Source organism: Oreochromis aureus, linkage group 20 (assembly GCF_013358895.1).
Source record: "Oreochromis aureus strain Israel breed Guangdong linkage group 20, ZZ_aureus, whole genome shotgun sequence".
In the NCBI taxonomy this organism is placed as follows: domain Eukaryota; kingdom Metazoa; phylum Chordata; class Actinopteri; order Cichliformes; family Cichlidae; genus Oreochromis; species Oreochromis aureus.
In genome coordinates, this window is record NC_052961.1 from 32,289,275 (window position 1) to 32,312,509 (window position 23,235).

At 40.5% G+C, this 23,235-nt stretch overlaps 1 protein-coding gene across 2 annotated transcripts; it reads right to left on the reverse strand.

The window, feature by feature from the left end:
* Window positions 1-434: 434 nt before the first annotated feature.
* LOC116311628 lies at window positions 435-7,784 on the reverse strand. Of its 2 annotated transcripts, none has more exons than XM_031728799.2 (5): window positions 7,631-7,784; window positions 2,272-2,365; window positions 1,472-1,636; window positions 1,229-1,360; window positions 435-838 (listed from the first exon to the last, which is right to left on the reverse strand). In XM_031728799.2, the coding sequence occupies exons 2-5, from the start codon at window positions 2,363-2,365 to the stop codon at window positions 705-707; spliced, it is 525 nt and encodes a 174-aa protein (XP_031584659.1). In that variant the 5' UTR covers window positions 7,631-7,784; the 3' UTR covers window positions 435-704. The 2 variants fall into 2 exon arrangements, with proteins under 2 accessions (XP_031584659.1, XP_031584660.1); XM_031728800.2 differs by lacking the exon at window positions 7,631-7,784 and adding an exon at window positions 2,459-2,603.
* Between the last annotated feature and the right edge of the window lie 15,451 nt (window positions 7,785-23,235).

A 23,235-nucleotide genomic window follows, 5' to 3' on the forward strand; every position in this document is an offset into this window, starting at 1 on the left:
CATCATCACGCACTCAAAAGAGATGAAACAAGAGCAGGCTGTGAATTATTGTCCCCACAAGGGCTGAAAATTCCCTCCTTTCTACATGAATCAAATCCCCCAAATCCAGAGGGAAATGCACAGCTGGATTAACCACCTCCTACTTTTTGTTTTCATAATTGTGAAAATAAGTGAGACTGCCAGTAGTCTTACCTTACAACAATAAATCCTTTAAAACAATTACTGGACCCAGATTAACTTAAAGTCATTTCCTTTTGAAATGATTTCCACTGCTGGCAAAAATGGAAATCAGTCCGTACCTCTAAGAAACTATTCAAGAAACGATCCCGTAACCTCCATGGTGGAAGTAAATATTCTCAAAGTTCTGATAAACGTTAATGGCACAGTTAAGTACTAACTATACACAGGACTCCACAATAAACACACCTGACACATGACAGACAAAAGCCAAATTTTATTTTATAGTTACATTAGGACAGACAGAGTTATCCCTGTGACTGAAGGCTAAAGTGGCTTTACAGGAAGATACTGTTTGGAAAGCTAGAGGTAACAGAGTACAATTCCCTAGAGAGGCTCCATCTTTCTAGTGGTTTTGACAGTTATAACAGCATTCAAAAACAATAGCAGCTTCCTATAGTCGAACTGAGCCACACTCTTAGGTAAAAGGTCCAGACTGTGCTACCTCAGCCCCTGCCCAGCCCTCTTTATTTCCACTGGCCTTTTTCATAGTCCCACTTGGCAGAGAAGCCCTGGATGGGGTTGATCCTCATGTCCAACATCCTCTTCAGCTGCTGGGACTTCCATTCATCATCAAAGGTCCTGGGACGTGGAGGGTAGACTACAAGGACAAAAGAACGCAACACACATGATGCTCCACACTCCAGTACCACCTGTAATTAACTTTCCAAACACTAATAAACAGTTGCATTATTAAAGCCTGATGTTCATCTAGCTGTGCCAGGCTCTGTTCAGGTCCTTTCTGGCCCAGCTGGTTTGACTCACTGGGAGATTTAAAAAAAAAAAAAAAAAAAAAAGAAGAGCCAGAGCCATCTTTAATGCTATTACTTATTTCCTTAATGAAAGTCTGCTGAGAAAAAAAAAAAAAAAGGGCACTGAAGTATGTGTTGCTGACAAGAAAGGTTTCCTGTTCTCAGCCACAGTCATTGCCTGCGTTAAGTTGTGAGAGAGACTGGTTTAACTTTTTCAGACCATAAAAGCCAGATTTTACCATAGACACTCTGCCACCAGATCACTAGGCCTGTGAAGCCCAGGAAGAAGAAAATGCCCCCCATGACCGTCTTCCACTCTGCTGTCTGCTGCTTCATCTCTGGGTAGGTCTTGCAGAACGTCAGCCGATACACTGCAGGAGGGGAGGAGGGGGGTAAGATGAGTGCATCAATAACACAGTATCCAACTCTCTCCTCCCCCTCTTCTATTGAGCACAATGAGCTAAACTAACTAAAAAACCTACACGCAATCTTTTCTTCTTTAGTCAGCTGACCCCAGGGTCCTTTCTCCTTCTGCTTCAGGCTCTTGTCAGCATCAGTCAGGACATCTTTGTAGGGTCTGTCAGGCAGTGGGATGTCCACACGGTCCCAGTACATTGGCTGAGACATGTCCACTGACTCGGACACCTCTGGAGGCACAGATACAAAGATATTCAGCAGTGTACATATGTCCCCCCCCCTCACAACCCACTCCATCATTCATAAGCCCAGGTAACCATCTTGTCTCTATGAGTGTGTAGTTATGAAAGCACATAAGCGCCATCTGCTGTTTGACTCAGTGTACTGCATGATGGGAAACCCCCCCACACAAATCACATTACTTGACTTAAATCCATAATTCCTTTTGATCGCGTGTTTTCTATGGTGGCGATCTTCGTCAGTTTCGGCCATTACTAACATTAACATTATAACCTGCAGCCATTTTAGCATGAAATTGTTGGTAAACACTTCAGTTTTTATTAATAACTTTAAGCCTTAATTTACACCTTTGTCTGCCTAATTTTCAAATACCACATCTCTGCTGTCATACAAACTTCATATCCCCATGTTAGCTTAAAATATGTCTGAAATTGTCCTTTTTAAGTTTATGCTCTGAAAATTTAAGGTCCTATCATTATTTACCCTTTTGTGAGACAGTAAAAACTATACAGAAGCCATTTTACACATGCTATTAAGTAAGACTAAATAGTGGACCTATAAATCCCATGTCAGGCACTGGATAAATCCCCTTTGAAAACCTCTGAAAAAGCTCACGATCTTTCACCTTTGCTCGCCATCCTCGTGCTGCTGGTAGTCACGGCAGCTGTCACGCGCCTGGTCAGGAGGCTTCCCACGCGCCCAGTAGTCAAACGCAGCATCTGGAAACAGATAAATGTACATTATCATCATCATCATCATCATCACCATTATGACTTCACTGGACTATAGTCATAGACACCTTAGAGACAAACCTCAGCGGTATAACTTGAGCTACAGGTCAGTGACGGTTAAACACTGGAGTCTTTTGAGGCAAGAAAACACTCAACAGCAGCAGGAGCCGTACAAACGCTGCTCGCAGGGTGAACACAGGTGTAATTGATAAACACAATTAGGCGCTGCTCTGTGTAGCGTCACCGTCACTGCAGTGAACCAGGATGCACAGCACTAATACAATAAGGCCATAATTAGTGTTCTTAATTATGTTTAATCTGCAATGTCGCATTAACATCACTGCTATGAAACCTGGAAAAGAAAGAGTTTCATCTCTCTTTCCGACATAATATTTTTAACATTCGAGGGTACTAGTCAGCCCTGCCCACCTTGTCTAAACTTACCTATCTACCCACATAAAAACTTTTTTCTTAGAAGACATAATGACACTAAATATTTTGAAGAGCTTTTGTTGATATTTTGTTGAGTCCATTTACATACAGGGAATTTTCACATACTTCACTGAGTTGACTGACTTGCAGCCCCGCCCCATGTAAAATTTTCTAGATCGGCCACTGGTACTAGGGTACTAGTAAGAAGCAGTATTAATGGTCCTATAAGATAAGATAAGATAGCCTTTATTAGTCCCAGAGATGGGAAATTTACATTGTTACAGCAGCAGTAGTGGACGGGGCAGGGATAAATAAATAGATGCCGTTTACCTAAGAAAAACAATACTATGCAAAAACAGAAGAAATTATACACTATATAAGGCAGAAGAAATAATTTAGATAATTTAGATATAAATAAATGTTTTTTTTATATGATACAATAGTACAGTATACTAATAGGAGCAGAACAGAATGTTTCACAGTGCCGTGGTTGGATGTCAGTGGCAGCAGGTATTGAATATTGCACATTAAATTCAGGTAACTTCAGGGTTAACTTTGGGTTTTCACTACTACCAGGGTGGCTCACTTCTTACCTGGGAACATCACTGTGGTAACTGGATTTTCAGTACTACCAGAGTGGTTCACTTGGGAACATCACCATGGTAACTTTAGGGTGCAAACCTAACCTGCTCCAGAGCATGTTAAGTTCTAGATCAGAGATTGGCAGGTAAGAAATCACTGTCTTCTGACTAATCACTTCTCTATCCATGGACGATCCCTTGGACCTATGTGCATTGTATGTGCAGGTATGATAGGAGAGTTTAAGTTTTTCAAGAGCATGTAAAATCTTTGTACATGCCTGATGAACAGTGGTATTGTAGATTATTAGATGCAGTTTTATTCCTTTATCTTGTCTGCTTCAAACAATTTTACATCAGTTTTATTGTTCTGTAAGTATTTATGCATGATTCTGCATGACCATTATTCAGTAAAGACAGTGAAAAACACCCTGACAGTCCATACACCTGGATATATGAATTTATATCAGTATCTAAATTGAATACAGACTGCTGCTGCCCATTGATAGGTAACATTATTTTCACTTGCTGTCACCTGGCACTAGAGCTGTACCATAAACAAATAATGAAGCCCAATTTTCCAGAACAGGGACAGAACTTTTAACTAACTAAAATAATAAAGTACATCCAGCTTCTTGGCTGGCTACAAGTGATATACCAGCAGACTAGTAGCTCAGGATGTTAAAATTAGCTAATAATCTCTAGTGATCTAGCCTACATTAGCTAATGTTTCTGACACTGTTTAGAAAGCAAAAATACGCAGACACTTTAGAAGTCACAGCAATGTCCCCACATTATTAGAACACTTTGAAATGTTTGCTGTATTTCATGTAAAGTGTGTTTTAAATCTGCACCAGTGACTTGCGTCATGAAATTACCTCTCCATCTTCTTTTTGCTGCTGCAACAAAAGTCTTATTTATTAACGACAAGCCACACTTTTGAAGCAGCAACGCCTGTGTGACTGTACTGTCATATCATGACAACAAGAACAAAGGAGGGTTAAACCTGTTTTCATTCTATCCTGTACCATCTCCTGTAGAGGAATGCAAAATGTCATAAAATATCAAAATAACACTTTTTGTTAGTACATTTACTATATCCCAAAAGATTGATTCTGTTCAACTAGATGTAGTGTTTTCAGTGGGAGAAACGTTTCATCACTCGTCCACCTGCAGGTTGGGGAAACCTGCAGTCAGCTGAGACTGAAGAAGTCACTTGGATGAGTGATGAAACATTTCTCCCACTGAAAACGCTCCGTCCAGATGAACAGAATCAACCTTTTGGGATTCACTTAACTGGATGATTGAAGGTGCTTTTATTATGGTTTATTACCTGGCTGCTCTGAAGCAAAAGATAATGAGGTGGCCAGACTACCAAAGAGAGGATTTGGCACTCTTCCAAGCCACCTTTATAAAGCACTTAATGAGATTCACCTTATTTGTCTGATTCCCTGTTGCGCATAACAAAGCAGAGACGGTATTTCTAGCTAGCTTTTAAATAACAATCTGTACATAAAACATTATGTGGCAGTAGTCTGATCGATAGATATTTGAGATTCCTTAAATGTAATGAAAGTGTGTGCATAAAATAGGTTAAAATTGGGCTGTTCATGCCCCCATGAACAGGTTGTAATCCTAAATTATTTGTCAGTAGATCTGCTATAATAGATTATCTGAAAGAAGTTAACTGTATGCGTTCATGAAAATCTGGGTTGTTTATTAAACTAAGATGTTATAAGGTCAAGTCCTGTGAAATACTGGCAACCTGTCCAGGGTGCACCCCACCTCTCTACCCCCATTACCATGAATTGGATAAGCAGGAAAAAATGAATGGATGGATATAAGTTTAACAAGTACATATAGGTGTCTTATTTTAGGTGCTTGATGATTATGTGGACTTGATCTACTGCATGTGGTTAAGAGAATGAAGTCATGTTCATGTTTGTCCATTTATCTGCTTTCCATCTGCTAAATAGTTCAACTTACTTTGGAAAATTGTGGTCAATATTATTGTGTTGTCCACCATAAGAGCATTGTATTATATTGTAATCTGTGATTATTTATTTTGAATTATTCTTAGACACTACAATAGGTCATCCAACTAATTAGATTTGATGGTAACATTGCACATATTAATATTATTAATGATAATGAATATTAATTAGAAGGCACTGTACACATGACATTATGATTGAGGCCTCATTGAAGGTTTGATCCTAGAATTGCCCCTAGTACGTAGCTCAGTAGAGCTACCTGTGTTCCTTTTACACATAAATAACTTGGCAAAGAGCCAACTTAAATTGTATCTTTAGGCATTTTGGTACTAGCAGTATGTCAAAAATATATATGTTTCTTAACCCTTTAACAGTCTGACAGGCCTAGGTATAGATAAATAGGATTTTATCCCTGTCTGCTGAATCCAAACAGGGATTCTCAGGGAAGTGATTCCCAGAGTTATTAGCTGGAAGCTCAGCATGGTGTGCAGCATGTCCTTAAAAAGATTTGAGGAAACTGGATAAGTTGAGGACAGAAGTAGAATTAGCAGCCCTAAGCCCAGTTAAACAATATCTGATAAACAGTATCTGAAGTCCCCTACTTAAGAAATGGGAATGATAAAAAGGATAAAATTTAAAAAAAAACAATAAAGATGAAAAAGATTAAAAAAAAAAAAAACCCTGAAAAGAGGACCCGACATATAGCTTTTACCCTTAAGCTGAACCACTGACTTTTTACTGAAGCCTCGCCAGAAATGGTCACAGTAGAAGGGTATTTGATAAGAAACCATTGTTAAGGAAGGGGAATGGGGAGAAGAGGCTGAGGTATGGAGTGATAAATCTAAATTTGACATTTTTGGCTTAAATCATGCCGGTAAAGTCAGTACAGAGGTGCAACAGTAAGTGTCTGCATCCATCTGAGAAACACAGTGGAGGCTCTGTTATAGTTTGGGGTGTTGGGGATTCTGTCAAAGTGATGAAATTATGAACACAGAAATATAACATCAGACTTTGATCCACTTTCAGTGTAATTTGGGAACTTTCTGATTGGCAACGGTTTCATTTTTTCAGCACAAATCAAAAACACACTTCCAATGCAGTTTTAAAAAATATTATTTACTGTGTTTCCAAGTGTGTTTGGATGTTTCAAAAAATCGTTACATCTATTTCCTGTTTTGCTAACAAAATATAAAGAAATGAGTGGTGGCTCAAGACTTCTGCACAGTGCTTTAACAGAAAGGCACTAAGACAGAAATTAAGTCTGATCCTTGATAGTTAAAGTTTACCTAAACAAACAGTTACCTGGTATTATTTGCAGGGGTCCATACCAGTGGCCTAGTTCATTTCAGATAATAACTACCTTTTAGAAGTACCTGTCCAATGAATTACATGTTTCTAAAATCCCTGTTAGGTGGCAAAGTCCCTGCAAAGTATGTACCAAGTGTGTCTGCACAGCATACACCCTCAATTTGCACATTTATCTTTGTGAGGATTTTCACAGAGGAAGTTCAGTTCCTTATCATAACCATCACAATTACATCCCTACCCCTTACCCCCGGCCTTTTCTCATATCTAAACTGAACTCTAAACCAAATTGTAACACTCAAATAATGGATTGAAAGTCTGTGCCAAAGTGAGGTCGTGCCTCACTTTCCTAAAAACGCCCTCACTCTAATAGAATATAATTTAAACTGGTCCTCACTAATATTGGCAAATCACTACTCAACACCCACCCCCATATACAGCAAGTGAAAATGGTGGAAATTGGCCATGAGTCAATTGAAGTGTCTGAGCTGACCTTCTGCAAGGGCAGAGGTAAATGGAAACATTTAAACTGTGTTACAAACACACATTTGATAAGAAATGAGAGACTTGACTTGTGTCTTTACAACACCTTTTCTTTCTGCAGAATAAAACTGACTCAAAGACCCACTGGCAGACAAAACATTATTCAGAAATGCATCAAGAAATCTTGACGTTCAGTTTTTATTTTGCAAAAATAACCAGTAGCTCTGATTTACTTTAATTTGCATTAAAAGTGTGTTTTTTTAGGCTGCTCATTTTGACACACTTCTAGAAATCTCTCAGCTCAATCTATCTTGCTTTTCTGCACGTCCGCCTCCTCTCCCTTGCTGTTTGGGGTTGTGTGAGGAGGGAGACTGGTCTATTATTTCATCTATTTCCTAAAGTTTTCCTTGCCAAACAACACTACAGCCTTTTTATTGGATCGGGCAAAGAAAGATACTCACAGTAGCGGAATTAAAAGCTGCAGCAGCAAAAAACCAAATCTTGAGAGAAAAGGTCTCTTTAGAGCTTTCTTTCCCGTTTCGTCTCTGCCCTTATCGCCACATAACACTAAGCAGGAATCAACTGGTGGGCGGGTGAGAGAGGCTGGATGGAAAGAAGAGTGGAGAGAGAAAGAGAGGGAGGGAGCTTAGACTGAGAGTGACCAAACTAGTGCAAGTAAACAATCGAGCAATCATGTGATAGGACTAGCAAAGAAGGGAGCGAGGCAGAGTTTAGTCTGCAGAACAAAAGCAATACAAGGGCACATTGCTTCTCTGTTACTGACCCATCTCTATGTGCTTTCTTCACTGCTTACATTCAGCCAGAGTGGAGACTTTGGGCTCACATTTGTTGAGGTTACATTAGGACACACAGTGGGCTATCTTTTACAGTGCAAAATGAGAGATGAGTGCTTGTATATGAACAGAGTCAGACAGAGATTTCGGGAAATAGAGGGTAAAGTTCCCACGATTAACCCCTAATGCATGCACAAGTGCACGCTGGCACCAGGTCCTCATTAATCTCATAGCTGTTTGGCAGTGAACCCAGTGACCAACTGCTACTGGGTTATATGTGGTGCACAAGCTGGTCAAGAGTCTCCTATGTGCAGGCAGGAGGATAGGGGTCAAATAAGGACAGACTTTTTCATAGTAACCTCACACTGCTCAGTTGTGTGAGTCTGCCAAAATACCTAGAACCCAAAATGCAGTTAAGGTGGTATTAACCTTTTAAACATTTCTTCATGAGGAGGTGGGGACATAAAAAGCACTTTTCAGTTAAACTTGCGCAGACTTAAAAAGGGAAAATAAAGCAGACATGTTGTTATTTCAAAGCAAGGGAGCTAGTCGGGAATGTTTCTTTTAGTCATGTTGTTTTATATAACCCTAAGATTATGCGCTTTGGTTCACTGACACTATCTGAGTTTATAGTCTGGGAAATGCAGGAAAAGCTGGCTGATAATGTAAGCCAGCCAGCATGGGTCAAAGTACAATTAGAGTTATTTGGTAAGAAAGGAAAACTTGTCATAAATTATTATCCCATCTATGTTTTATGTGCCATCTAAGCAGATAAAGAATTTTAAATGCATTTTCCAGAGAGAAATCAAAAAGACAAAGTAAAAAAGTGGCATCTTTCTCCTTAGTTTTGGAATTCAGCCAGGTGGTAGTGTGAGGCAGGAACGCAGAGTTGGGGGAACTTCTGCCCATGCTGCTTCCTTCCCTGCCATCTGTAGTCATAATCAAAGTACACTCACTGTCAGTTCTAGAGTTTTGGATATCTGGACACAATAAAAAACATCTAGTCTTTAGCTAGTCTTAAAATTAGATAAATACAACATGAGATGAACAACAGCACATGACACATTACACTGTGTGATTACTTAACAATAACTGGGCCAAAATAACGAAGCAGTTTGTGGAAAAACTGAGCACACCTAGTACAATAACTTTTAGAACATTATTTAGCAACAATAATTTGATGTAATTGTCTTTTGTATGACACTATCAGTCACTCAGTTGAGTTAACTAAGTTATGCTCTGCTTTCTTAAAGCCTTGCCACAATCAATTGCGGTCTAGACTTTCACTTGGCCACTGCAAGAACCTGTAGATTTTCTGCTGTGCTTTAGATGTTGCATGGCCCAATTTAGGCCAGACTTGTTGGACTGTTGGACAGATGGCTTCACTTTTGACTCTACAGTACTCTTGAATACTTTGAATACTTAAGTAATTCATAGTTATGATTGATTGGTTTTCTCCGAACATCTTCACTTAAACAGATTAGATGAGTCTTACATTTTGTTCAGATGGAGTTTTGCAAACCTAAGTCCTGTCCTTATGTTTTTTCAGAGAGAAGAAGCTTCCTCCTTGCGACTCTTCCCAAACTGTTTTGCTGGCAATACTTTACCAAAGTTGATGGACACAAATATATAAATCCCTACCAGAGTACACAAAATCACCTGCAGCTGTGGTCAGAGGCTTCATCATTGGCACGAATGTCACGGTACTCTGGGACTTTTAGTGATTTCTTTGAGCTTTACTTTGTCGATGGTAAATGATTGTACAGTGCACATCTTTAATGATTAAAAAAAAAAAAGAATTTATTTTGGACATTCAATCACCGCTACTGTCAACTGTGCTGCTGCTACCTTTTCAGTAGTAGTAGTTGCCTTCACAAGCAAATTTCACCATACAGTATGGTTCCTAACATTCATCAACAAAACAACTTAAAACATGAATAGAAAAATCATATATTATTAAAGTGGGTGGCATGGTGGTTAGCACTGTTCCCTCACAGCAAGAAAGTCCTGAGTTCAGTTCCACCATCAGGCTGGGGGCTTTCTGTGTGGAGTTTGCATGTTCTCCCCATGTTTGTGTGGGTTCTGTTGGGTATTCTGGCTTCCTCCCACAGTTCAAAGATATGCAGTTAGTGGGGTTAGGTTTACTGGAAATCTAAATTGCGCTTAGGTGTGAATGGTTGTCTATGTGTTAGCCCTGCGACAGACTGGCGACCTGTCCAGGATGTAGGTAGTCTAAGGAGCTTGGAAAGAAAAGCGTCTGGACTTCTTTAAGTTGCTTGAAGACATTTCACCTCTCATCCGAGAAGCTTCTTCAGTTCTAAGGTCAAATGGTGGAGAGTCCCAGATTTAAGCCCTGTGGGAGTGTCCCCCCAAGAGGGACAATGGACCCCCTCAGACTTAGACTCCTTAGACTACAATGACCTGGATGACTGAGAACCTTCACAGACATACTGTCCAGGGTGTACCCTGCCTCTCGCCCCAAGACAGTTGGGATAGGCTCCCACCCGTGACCCTGAAAAAGGATAAGCGGCAGAGAGTCGTATTAGGGGTAATACCAGATGCATCCACTAGATAGCAGCACCACACAAACATCCTTGGACTAGCAAACAGATCTCTTTATAAGCAACCATAGGTGAGTTTAGACTCTTTTTAGGGGTGCTCAAACACGCCTAAATTTCATCATAGCACCACTAAAAACAAGTATGGGTTCTCATAATAATGCACTTTAGTGTTCTTTTCTGCCATTGTTTTTTAATGTTATATTTTAACAATACGTCTACTGGAGATGGTAGAGGATAGAATGAAAGCAGGTTTGACCCCCCAGTGTCACGATGTTACCGTGCAGTCACACATTAGGTGCTGTGTGCATCCGAAGGATGGATTCATTATTGAATAAGAATTTTGTTGCTGTTGTTGTTTGCTTTGTTTCATCAACTGAAACACAGCAAAAGTCCAAACTGTTCTGACAACGTGGAGGTATTGCTGTGACTTATAAAGTGTCTACTTATGTATATTTGTTCTGTAAATAGTGTCAAAGACTTTAGCCAATATAAGCTAGATTACTAGACATTAGTAGCACATTCTGTTTCACTGTTACATTTAACTTTTGGGTGGCAACACAAGACTGAGAGGAGGATAGAGAGAGAGCAAAAAGAAACGAATGGACATGTCGTCACAGTCAAGAAATTATGTTTGTCCACATTCATGTGACAGACTACAATCTATTCTCCACTCTTGGAATTTTGATACACAATGCTCTGTGTTGAGTCTGCACAATACAGGTTTATATGAATTACAAAACTTTTGTGTAAAACCAACTCTGTTACCAGTTTGCGCCTTGTCCAGCTGTGTGGAGAGGCAGGGTGATTTCCCACTGTCTTTACTGAATGATGATGCTGTAAGTGCTTAATGATTTGTTGGACTGCCTCTGCTGTATGTGGTTAAGAGACTGAAACAATGCTGTGTATGTTTGTCCTCTTTTCTGCTTTGCCACAACTTGTTCTTTAACTTACTTAGGAAAATTCTAAAAGGCCTATCCTAAATCTAGTGAATAATATTGATTACTTACTATGAATTATTCTAAGACACTACAGTAGACCATCCAGCTAATTGGGTTGCTTCTAAATTTTGTATTTTGGGCCTTCACCTTAAAATATAAAGTGCAACTGTTGTTGTGATATGAATCTATATAAATAAAATTGGATGGAGTTGAAGCCAACAATGTAATCTGTATGCAACTGAATTGAGATCTGAAGAGATTTGCAAACATAGTCTGTTAATATTAAGTTCAAAGCACTGTATGTGCAACATTATGGTTGATCCCACAGTCGCCCCTGGTTGCATCATAATTAGAAAATGAAAGCATTAAAAAAGGCACGTTTGTCAGTTAGAGTTGAAACAAAGCCAAGTATTTATCTTGCTGGAACTGATCCAGGCTGTATTTCACTGGTGTATAATATCTGAGCTCCTTTTCAACCTCTAACATTTAAAGCATTCAGCATTTGAGAATTCAGTCACAGCGTTTAGAGTTTCTGATTTAGCCGAATAAAAACAGGAATAATATTTTTAGACCTGGAGGTGACAGAGATAAAGATGTTGACTGAAACATTTATGCCTGTAGCATAACTACAAGAAAAACCATCTGCACAGTCGTTCAGAACACCACATATGTAACCAGTTAAGCTCTCTTAAAGTAAGTTTTGAATGCATGACAAAACCTTTATTTTATGGTTTCATAATTCATGAACTCCAACGCAGCTTAAAAATACTGCTTATTTCCCTGAAGCTCATTGCCTGTCCTGTTTTTCTACATCAATGTAATTGCTAACACAGATGCGCCTGTGAGCATTCAAGCTTCTCATGTTGTCTGTCAGTGTCATTAAGCAGCCACATGCTGCCCGACCAGTAGGTTTCAGCTTTCAGTTCTCGAGAAGTATTTGAATCAAAGAAACACATAAGTGATGTGCTGCAGATTTTCCATTTTTCAGCCAGAGCAACCTCACGGATGATAAAACTCTTGAAAATCAAGCTTGTGAGATGCATTTATCTCAGCAGACACAAAACAGCTCTCTCAGTGACATTTAGCGAGGGTGCTGTGTCTGTCAAACGAAGGCAGCAGCTGCCAGTACAACACAAACACAGTAGGGCACGCGTCCCTGATTTAGTTATGGAAATGAGATGAGGACCGTGACGGGTCACATATCCCCAAGCCTACCCCTTCGTTCCTACTCAAACACTTGTGCTTTATTTCCTGTGGGGTTTCACCCTGTTTTGACCCCCCCAACCCCACCCAGCCACCCTCTGCTGTCCCATTAGAATTGGAGATGTCGCTCCATCTCTCATGAGAAGCATTTCCCATCCGTCATTTATTCTCTCCCCTTTGTCCACTACTAAGCCATCGTGCCTTTTTAGAACAATAAAGCAGCAGAAATGAGGGCTGAAGGGAGGGAATCAGCTTGGAGTCAATCTGGCACATTAACACACACAGACATCAACACGCCTCCTTAAAAACGGGCCTAACGGCAGATCTCTCAGCTGCCTACTCAAACATGTTTCCCATCTGACGTCCTGACAAAAGCCACATTCAGCACACTGCACTCAGACGGTAGCACGGATGCTCTGTGGAATTGATGGCAAGTGCTTTGTCATCAGTTATCATCTCTGTTTGTCAAGATGAGGGCTTCATCACATCTTTTTAATCAACTGAATTTGCCCTGCAGGAAAGTGATTCTGAGAGTCACTCGCACCCTGTGATTCCTGCACTCTGTAAGTTATTTTGTTATTTTGACTTTTTTCTTTCATTTCCTCATGTGCTATTGATCATATGTTATCGTGGTATAGCTTACTCAGCTGTAGGGGAGCCGCAGGCAGAGACCCAGAAGGATCGAGGACTGAGCGTCTGCTCGTCAGTCACGAGCCACAAATGCGTCTACAACAAACTCTTAATTCCTTTAACACGGTGTATGTAGGTCACAGAAAGCAAGAACTCATTCTGATTCCGTGTGGCCTCAGATCTTTCTGCCGCTGCCTGCCCTCGTGCTCTGTGTGTGTGTGAGAGCCTCAGACTCGTGCCTGGCTCCGTCTGTCACAGCTTATCCTCAGCGTGTCTCGACGTGTTTTATTTGGCCTTGTTCTTCCTGTATAACTTGTCTGGACCTTGGCAGAATATGACAGCGTGTGTTGGCACGTGAGTCTACACGACTGTCCCCTCCACTTCTGCCCTTGCAACATTGTACATAACTGGGGCATACTCCCAATTGCCCCCACAGTAGCAATATTGCTCGTGCTCGCTTCCTCTTCCCAGTCCCTCCTGTAATATTGAGCCTCGCTGCTTTGGGTTGTATCGGTGAGCAGTGTGCCATCGCCCCCTCGTTGGCATCCCCTCAAAGAGAACACCAAAGCATGACTAAGGATGAAAGGGACTGGGATCAAGTGCTCGTTCTGCATGCATAATCCACATTAGTAGCCAAACATACGACCTACATTTGATTTTTGGATCATTTACTGCACTACGTGCTGAGCTTAATTCTATATATTGCATCTCTTCATTTGCTACTCTTTAATTGGGTTGGAGTACGCAAAATGGCCCTTTAGTCCTCCTTCTCTCTCGCCGGATCTCTCAGCTCAGCCCTGCGGGAATGCAGATGTTTCCAGACTAAATGGGATATATAATCCCTCCACATTCTGGGTGTTGGACATGCTTAGAATATATCAACATTAGGCACCCAGACAGCATGCCCGAACCACCTCAGCTGACCCCCTTTCAACACAAAGAAACAGACCTATTCTGGGTTACCTTATGACATGAGCTCCTCACACTCACATCTCTCCTGGTAAATAGGATGCAGCATCATGGAAATCTCTTATTATGACCTATATTTATATTTTGGAGTTAAATCAGCTCTAGCAGCAGTATGAATAATTGCAGGCAAAATTCTGTAAAATACATTTGACTGCTTGATTGATTATTTGTCCCCATCAGTCATGTGTCAGCTATATATGCATTAATTAGCTAGCAATGGATACAGACTTTGGCTATAGGGAAAGTTCATATATTTAGTTTAGCCTCACTGAGCTCAGAACTCAATAAGAATTCTAGTCTTTCAGTTGCTACACCTCTCTCTGTGCTTTTATAAGGCAGATTCACATAAAACCTGCCTTTTCACTGACCTTGTACACAACTGGGCCTCCTATAAAGTTTGGTCTTTTGTTGCCTGAAACTTTGTAAATCCTCTCAGGGAAACTAGACTCCTGTGTGTATTGTATCCTCTCGGCCTTGTCATAATGTTTGATTATAGATGAACATGTACACTGACAAATATCTTTGCTTCAGGGTCAGATTCCTCTTCAGGGTCACAGATTCGGAGGCCCTTGACCTCATTTCTTCTGCTTCCCAATGAACTGCAAAGCTTCACATTGGAAACAGCAGCAACATCTGAAAATAAAATAATCCTGAGGTCACTTTGCTCTTCACATATACATTTCATACTTTTGCTGTGTTCTTCAGTCCATGAAGAACAGACTTGACTTCCAGCTCAATGTCACCACATTCCCTGCTTACACTTTATCTCCTAAAATACATTGGCGACATGATCATGAGTCGTCTTCCAGCCCGTACAGCACAATGATACAGGACAGATTCTACATTTGACCCTCTGAGAGAGTTTCTTGTCCCTCTCAGTTCTAGCGAGGAGTTTCATTTTAACATCTAGCATGTTTTATTTTGGAATAAAAAGATTATCTGATTCATTTTAACTTAGAAATAAGACTCATCAGTAGCTTGTTCAGTAATGTGCTCCTCTCAGTTCGCTCCCAAATTTTTAAAGTTAGTTCTGGTGTAGTGTGATAACATTGTTTCTGCAGGCTTTGTGCTGTCTTGATTTCATTGGGCAAGATGTCTCAACCACATTTTGTGGTTTGGCTATTTTCTCTCATCCAGGAAAGCTGATCCAGAGTTGCTATGTTTGTTTGTCCAAAAGGAAATCACACTGAGAGAATTCAAGTTACAGGAGGACATTCAAGACCGCCTTGAAATGTATTTAAGTTACTACAAAACTGATCAAACTGAGGTGTTCAGAGAAGAAGAAAAACCCCCTAAATACATTACTGCCTGATGATAATTAAATTAATTAAACACGCTCATTGCGATTAGTTCAAATGCAACCAAAGCAACAGGGTTAATTTAATGCTAATATTCAGTACAATGCTTTACACTCATAAGCACAGATTCATTCTTCTTTATAGAAAGTTTCTTAGAAGACTTTTATAAGAAGTACAGGTATGGAAGAATGTTAAATCTTCCCATAACTATTTATACTTGTACTGAGGCACACTCAACATGCTGTAGTCCTTTTCTAAATTATGGTAGTTCCAGCTCAGAAAAAAAATCACATTTGGAACATGAATACAAACCAAAACAGGAAACAAAGCAATTGCTGAGGTTTTTCACATTTTTTTGCAAAACCAACTGAGGCAGCAGTCTCCCTCGCTCAGCAGTCATGACCTCATGTTAGCATGTATGCGCAAGGATGATCGTATGAACTGCCTGTCCGAATTCAGGTGTTTAAGTCTGGCCAAACAAGCAACCTTGCTCGCTTGACTTTCTTTGTGTGTGATACATAAAGGGTTGTCTACACTCCAAGACACTCATTCATCATGCATCTCTGATGGTTGGTCGTTAGCAGACATTTTGGGATGAAGTTGCCTACAATGTAGTATTTATCACCATGCCAAAAGGCTGATTCTGTTCACCTGGACGTAGCGTCTTCAGTGGGAGAAACGTTTCATAACTCATCCAAGTGACGTCTTCAGTCTCAGCTGACTGCAGTTTTCCCTAACCTTATAAACAGTACATTATGCAATGACTGAAACTAGCAGCACTGGGCTATGATCGGTAGTTGTTGATCAATGGTCATGAGAATTTGCATATTAATGATCAAGGAACTGAGCTCACAGCCCATTGTTCAGTCAGTGGTGCTAATTTACTTACCTGGATGACTGAGCATGCATCAAGACATTTATCACCATCCTATAAGTCAGTGACTGTTATCCTTTGGTCTCAAATTAGTAGTTGCTTTAATTTCTTTGCTCAAAGTTGATTAAGTTTAACTCGGGACCTGACAACTTTGTTGCCACTTGTTCTTTCTCCTGTCGCTGCTTGAAGTTGCTGAATTGTTTCCTTACGTGATTGGGTAATCCAAATTGGTGTTATTTTAACTTATATTACTATATTACTATCTGATAGTTTATCGCTGTGTTGAGCAGTTTTTAAAAATACTGGCGGTGGCTAGGAGTACCCCTCAGCCTCCTAGTAGATGCACCTGTGGTATAAATGTCAAAATCCTACATCGCTTCATTCTCAAGTTATCGCATTCACAAACTCGGATGTTCAAGTAACCCGTTTCGTAGGGTGACAACAATACCTCATCAGCCTTTTACGGCTGAGAGGTAAAAACCCATGATGTGAACTTCCCTTAACTCTTTACCGCAGCAACACCAGTGCATCAACTGACCTATAATTCAGTTTGTCAACACATGTATGTCAACGAGAGGCGAAAACGTTGGATCTGCCAGGCCTGGGAGCTGCTGCTGGTCCTCAGTGAGACTTTCCCCAAACTGCAGCCTCCGGCCTTGCTCACAGCTTTGCTATAAATAAGTTTGTCATTTACTTTTTTGTGTTGGAGTCTTTGCTGATGGAATGACTGGAAAATTTGACCTAATTCCCATTATGACATCAGGAATTGTAATCAAATAGAAATGTATCTATAATGTCTCCTTAGAAATCTGAATCCTGTCGCAATTAATACATCTAAACAGCATCACTCTTATTTACTGCTGACTAATGGGCTATGAAGGAGAAGTAAAGGAGAAGTAAAACTTGTGCATAACCTTTTGATGTAAGTGGGTCACACAAACAAAATAATGACTAGTGGAGCTTGTGAAGATTCAGAGTCTGGTTAGATGTTGTTAAGACTCTGAACTAGTTGGTTTTCTCTTTACTCTGTTAATATGCTTGTGGGGTTGTTGTGTGGCTCGGTTACCGTGGCAGTAGTGGGCTGGTTTTTGTCTATGTCCTGAAAGCTGAAAGCCTCTGTGTGTCAGGAAACCTTTAGTTCCCATGATTGATCACCTGTGGACACAATACCAGGGTCCTGACCCAATGGGGTTCCTATCTACGCAGTAAGTAACTTAATACCAATTAATCTACAGACTCTGCTGTCTTCTGTCACCTCTGGCTATTTTGTAAAAGGGTCTGGATGCGCAGGATCTCAGGTAAATGTGACAGGAATAAAACGGCTCCTAGCTGATGTAATTAGTGCTAATGGATTTTCTTTTACAGACGGACAGAAAAAGAGCTTGGGACTAAACTGTGCCACCCTTTCCCCTGTTAGTTTCACTGATACAGAGCTACTAGATGAGGTTAAAGTATAAAGGAAGAATATGAGATGATATTTAACATAAATAATAAAATTATCTGATCATCTGTTTATTTAAAAGATAATTATTCATCTGTCCTGCTGCTGTTTTTGTGATGAAATATTGCTCAAATGAAAGAGAGGGTGGCATTTACGGTAATGTGCCGCGCTCACTGTCGCCAAGTAACAAAATGAGAACCAGACTAAATGAACTGGCTTCATAATATGTCGTTTGTCTTCAACCTCAGATGTTAAATCACAGTTTCAGCAGTGAAACAAGTCCACTGTTGACACTTTATTAGGGTTGTGCTGATGGATGATGATCTTGGGGATAGCGTGATCATCACTTATTAAAATTTAAGATTCCTCGTTTATGGTTTCACTTGAACTTAGAATAGTGGGATGTGGGCGTGCACGCTCATGCACATATGCACTGCCACTGCTCACAACTGTGCACTCTGTAACTTTTGACTCCTTAGCTTCACTGCTCCATCATCATCACAAAAAACGTAGTTTATCCCCTCAGCTCCTGGTTTCCTTGTGTGTGTTTGTCAGTAAAACGTGTGTGTGTGTGTGTGTGTGTGTGTGTGTGTCGTGTGGAGTGAGCTCGGAGAGGAGGAAAGGCAGGCCATTAGCCATAAGAGTTGGTACAACTGTAAAGAATTTCATTAAAAAAAAATAAATAAATAATCACACTCACTAGTTTGCTGTTAGTTACTTTTAAATACTTTGTTCCTAGAGTATTTAAAAGTAGAATGGGAGGGAGAGCCTTCAGCTTTCGGGCCCCTCTGGACCAGCTTCCAGTGTGGATTCAGGACACAGGCATTATCTCTACTTTTAAGATTAGGCTTAAAAGTTTTCTTTTTGCTAAAGCGTATAATTAAGGCTGGATCATGTGACCCTGAATCTTCCCTTAGTTATGCTGCAATAGGTGTAGACTGCTGGGGGATTCCCATGATGCATTGAGTATTTCTTCTTCAGTCACCTTCTTCAATCACTATGTGTTAATAGACCTCCCTGCATTGAATCATACATGTTATTAATCTCTGTCTCTCTTCCACAGCATGTCTTTATCCTGTTTTCCTTCTCTCACCCCAACCGGTTGCAGCAGATGGCCCCGCCCCTCCCTGAGCCTGGTTCTGCTGGAGGGTTCTTCCTGTTAAAAGGGAGTTTTTCCTTCCCACTGTCGTCAAAGTGCTTGCTCATAGGGGGTCATATGATTGTTGGGTTTTTCTCTGTATTTATTATTGTGCGATCTACTGTACAATATAAAGCGCCTTGTGGCGACTGTTGTTGGTGCTATATAAATAAAATTGAAATGAATTGAAAGAGTTGTCCCATGTGTAAGAAATCCTCCTGCTGTTTCTCTCTTGGACGTGGGGCACTAACTCCTTTTTTAAGGGTGGTGTTCACATCACTCAGAGTTTCTTGTAGGGGACAGTGCTCCATTAATTAGGTCCAACTGTAAACTGCCAGACCCACACTGGCTTCCACCCCACAGTGTTCAACAGCTTCATAGTGTGACGAATGGCAAGTTAAGAACCCTCTACTCTGAACTGTTTTGCTAATATTTTGTTAGGTTTCACATTTTATCTGTGGGGTGTTAAACACAGTTTCTGCTTTATCAGCCAGCAAGAATGATTGGAATAAGAAAACTATTTAGTGACTCTTAAACAACTTTTCTTTTACATGAATTGTGTTACATAACTTTGCGTTGTGTAACAGTTTTTGAATTTTCCATTGGGGAGGAGATATTTTTACCTGAATTTAATTTATGTGAAAGCGAAAGTGAATTTCAGGCGTGCAGTGATCACTATCAACCAACAAGCTACAGCCTGAACAATGTGGTTGACTTATTCTTAGGACTTGTATGGTAACTTTATAAGACTACCTTGACATGCTTCCAGGGACGTGATTGTGGAACAAATAACATTAAAGAATTTGTTTGTTAACACAGTTTGAATCATTCCATCATGAATACACTTTCAATTAGCTAGCACAATCACAGCAGCATGGCATGCAATCACTTCATCTTTCATGTTTTTGCATGTTTACAAGTCACTGTCCAATCATTTGAATATGCCACGAACACTCAATAAGATAAAGTTCCTGTTCAAGTTTTTTTTTAGCACAGCCAGTCATGTGTAGCACTCCACATTTATCCCCATGAATAAACACAGTTTCTCAAAACCAACTGGACCAACTGGATTTCCACTCTCCATCGTACCTGCTCTCACTTCCTCCTTATTAATCCTCATTAACTATCCTCCATCTGTCATTCTCTCTCTCTCTCTCTCTCTCTCTCTCTCTCTCTCTCTCTCTCTTCTCCTTCATTCATCAGCTTCTCAATGAACTCAGCCCACCTTCTCAACACACTCGCTTCACTCATTAGCACATTTCCATCTCAGTCCTTAACCACAGTATCCTAGGAAGTCCTTTTCTCCTTCCTTAATGTCCAGATTCCTTTCCTTTGCCACCTCTCTCTTTGCTGTACACCTACCCTCCCAGTACTCCTGCTTACTCTCTTAATTTCTCTGCCTAGCCAACGTTTTCTTTGCTTTTATGAATACTTTTATGTGCTTCCTAATTCTTCTGTCCAGAATATACACCAAGCACCTTCCCTTACCACTTCAGCTGTACTTTCCCACTGATCTGGAAACTTTTTCCTGTCTCAACTCCTCCCTGACCTCTGTGCAGCATTCGTCCTTCTCTAATTTCCACCATTTAATACTTGCCTCTGCCTTCACTTGATTCCTCTTCTTGATTTCCACAGACACATTACAGATTATGCCAAGGTGCATTCTCCCCTGCCACCACTTCGCACTCTCTGTCTTTTTCATATTGCACCTTCCATCTCCAGTGCATCTGACCTTGCTTCCCTTCCTTCTGGTCTCCTTCACACACAATATATCTACCTTCCTTTTCTCCATCATATTAGCCAGCTCACTCCCTTTACCAGTGATAGTTCTTACATTTAAAGTCCCTGTTCTCACCTCCTAACACTTCCTCCCTCTTTCCTCTGCCTTTGTCTTTAGCCAGCAGTAGCTGGCTGCACCCTGTTGGTCAACAGCACTGGAAGTGGTTTTATTAACATTGGTCCATCCAATCCAGTATGAAAATCTCATTCTCAATGAGCTGAATGTTTGATTTGGCAGAAATTTTATGCTGAATGCCCTTCCTGAAACAACACTCCCCATTATTTGGGCTTAGGACCGGCACTAATAGTACACTGGCTTGCAGCCCCCGTGGCTGGGTTAGTCTCTAAAAAGAAATGCTTTTGTATCACCTGCCAAGCAGGTGACCTGGAGAGATGCTAATGTGAACTGGGCTTGAGGTTGTTTGAGCAAGCACGTTGCAGGGTTTTTGACTCATATACGATACATATATCATACATTATGGATACATACAGATAGCGTGCCAGATACCGTGTAGCTCTGAAGTGTGTTGTAACATTGTGTGTTATAAAATTTCTTTTAAGACTAAAGGAAATGAGAGTAGGTATAACAGAGAATGTAACTGGACTTTTGATTATAAAAATAATTTGTTGTCTCCCTGTTAACCAAAATAGTTTTTCTGTACAGCTTTTCCCACTGTTTCAACTTTCACTGACCTGGTGCTTTTTTAAAAAAAATTCATTCCTGCTTTCTGTCATTTTTTCCCCTCATTCTTTTTACCTTTTTTTGCACTTGCCCAGTTATTTTCGATGGTGGCTTGTTTGCTCTGCAGTCACTGTAGCAAGGTAAAATACAAATCCAAAATACAGAAAACTGGAGGAGTTTTCCCTTCGTTTGAGCAGCATTTAATTTTTTTTAATTGTTTTTTCCCCCTTCTGAGTAGCTGCTGAATCTCTGTGGTAAATGAAAAATAATATGTTGCCATATGAACCACAAACCCTGGGACCTTGCAAGCTTTTTATTCATAGTTGCACAACTTCTCCAACCAGCTATGCATATCATTTTCTTTTCATTATTCATTTTCATATGATCCATAATTCATGTCTTGTTGAAGTGGCTCTATATGCACGCAGCTGAGAGTCTGCAGGGGGGGTTCCATGCTTCTGCTGCAGTGTAGCACGTGCCACACACTCCACATCGTATGTCCTAGATTAACAGGGAGGCAGAGTGGAGGGTCTACAATTGAAGAAAATGCACTATGATAGGGTTATGGCTGTGGAATGGATGATGATATGGGGGAAGGTAGAGACTAGCAGAAGAGAGCCTGAAGAAACAAGCCCAGAGTAGCTCAATGGGAACACAATATTAATATTGTGTCGGGATTTATCAAACAAGGCTACATTTGTCCAGTTTTGGTGAATCTGCAAGTCAGTGCCTCTGTTTTCTGTTCTCGGTTAGCAAGGAAGGAGAGTACATGGTTTTCTGCTCTTTAAGCCTATTTCTACTCGATCCTGACATACTTTTCTGCTTTTAAGAGTTGTGAAGACGTATCCAGCAGATCATAAGTTCCAGAAATAAGCCAAACTGTCTGCCAACCGACAAACATGGCAAAATCCCAGAGGCCTTGTTAACGACTAGCATTACATGTCTCTCGAGGAATCCGATCATAAATGAGCAATTCATAGTAGATCAGTTCACATCTGTCATTAGCTCTCACATCCTGTGTCCATATCAGTCAGCCAAAGTATTTGTTTAAGTCTTCATTGTGCCCCCCAAATAGAGGTCTTCATCAGGTGTCCTATGGTTTATTGACTCCAGAACATTGGCTGCACATACTTTTGGGTCTTTGGGATGCAGGTGCGGCCTCTGGCGCAATGAATACAACGAATGCTCATTTGGATTTGAACAAAAAAAACAAAACAACTCACATTATCTGTGTTTCCAAATTTGTGTTTTCCAAATGTGTTAGAATAAGAGTGTGCTTCTGTTTGGCTACAGTGTGGCCAAACACACATCTGCATACACACTGCTAACAGACATCTGACATCTGATCAGTCAGGCCAGAAAATCTTCTACACACTTGGACTCATTCACACTTATGGTGAGATCACCCAGAAGCATCTTAATGTCAGGTGTAAACAGGATTTTGTTTGGTTTCCGATGCTTGATGGGAACGTCGATGCTGCTGACCTGTAGCCACAGTATTTCTTCTTCTGTGCTGCTGCAGCATGATTGGATAAGTTCATGAATATGCAGGTGTACATGTGTTCCTGATTAATTTTTGGCCACCAGAGATTACAATGAGTAACCTGCACTTCCATGCTCAGTGCTGCTTACTCTTTTTTTTTTGTACTCAAGCCTGTTTGAAAAGGTCCGACTGTTGAGAAATACACTGCTTGCTTCATATCTAGCAAACAAACATGATGAGGTATTAATCTTGGATGGGAATGATGGAGTAACAGAT

What these genes read in the sequence shown, in the direction of transcription:
- LOC116311628 (XM_031728799.2), bottom strand. Translation starts at nt 2,365, where the DNA reads ATGCTGCGTTTGACTACTGGGCGCGTGGGAAGCCTCCTGACCAGGCGC. An exon ending in CACGAGGATGGCGAGCAAAG is followed by an intron (nt 1,637 to 2,271) that starts GTGAAAGATCGT and finishes CTGTGCCTCCAG; the next exon opens with AGGTGTCCGAGTCAGTGGAC. An exon ending in TAAAGAAGAAAAGATTGCGT is followed by an intron (nt 1,361 to 1,471) that starts GTAGGTTTTTTA and finishes CCCCTCCTGCAG; the next exon opens with TGTATCGGCTGACGTTCTGC.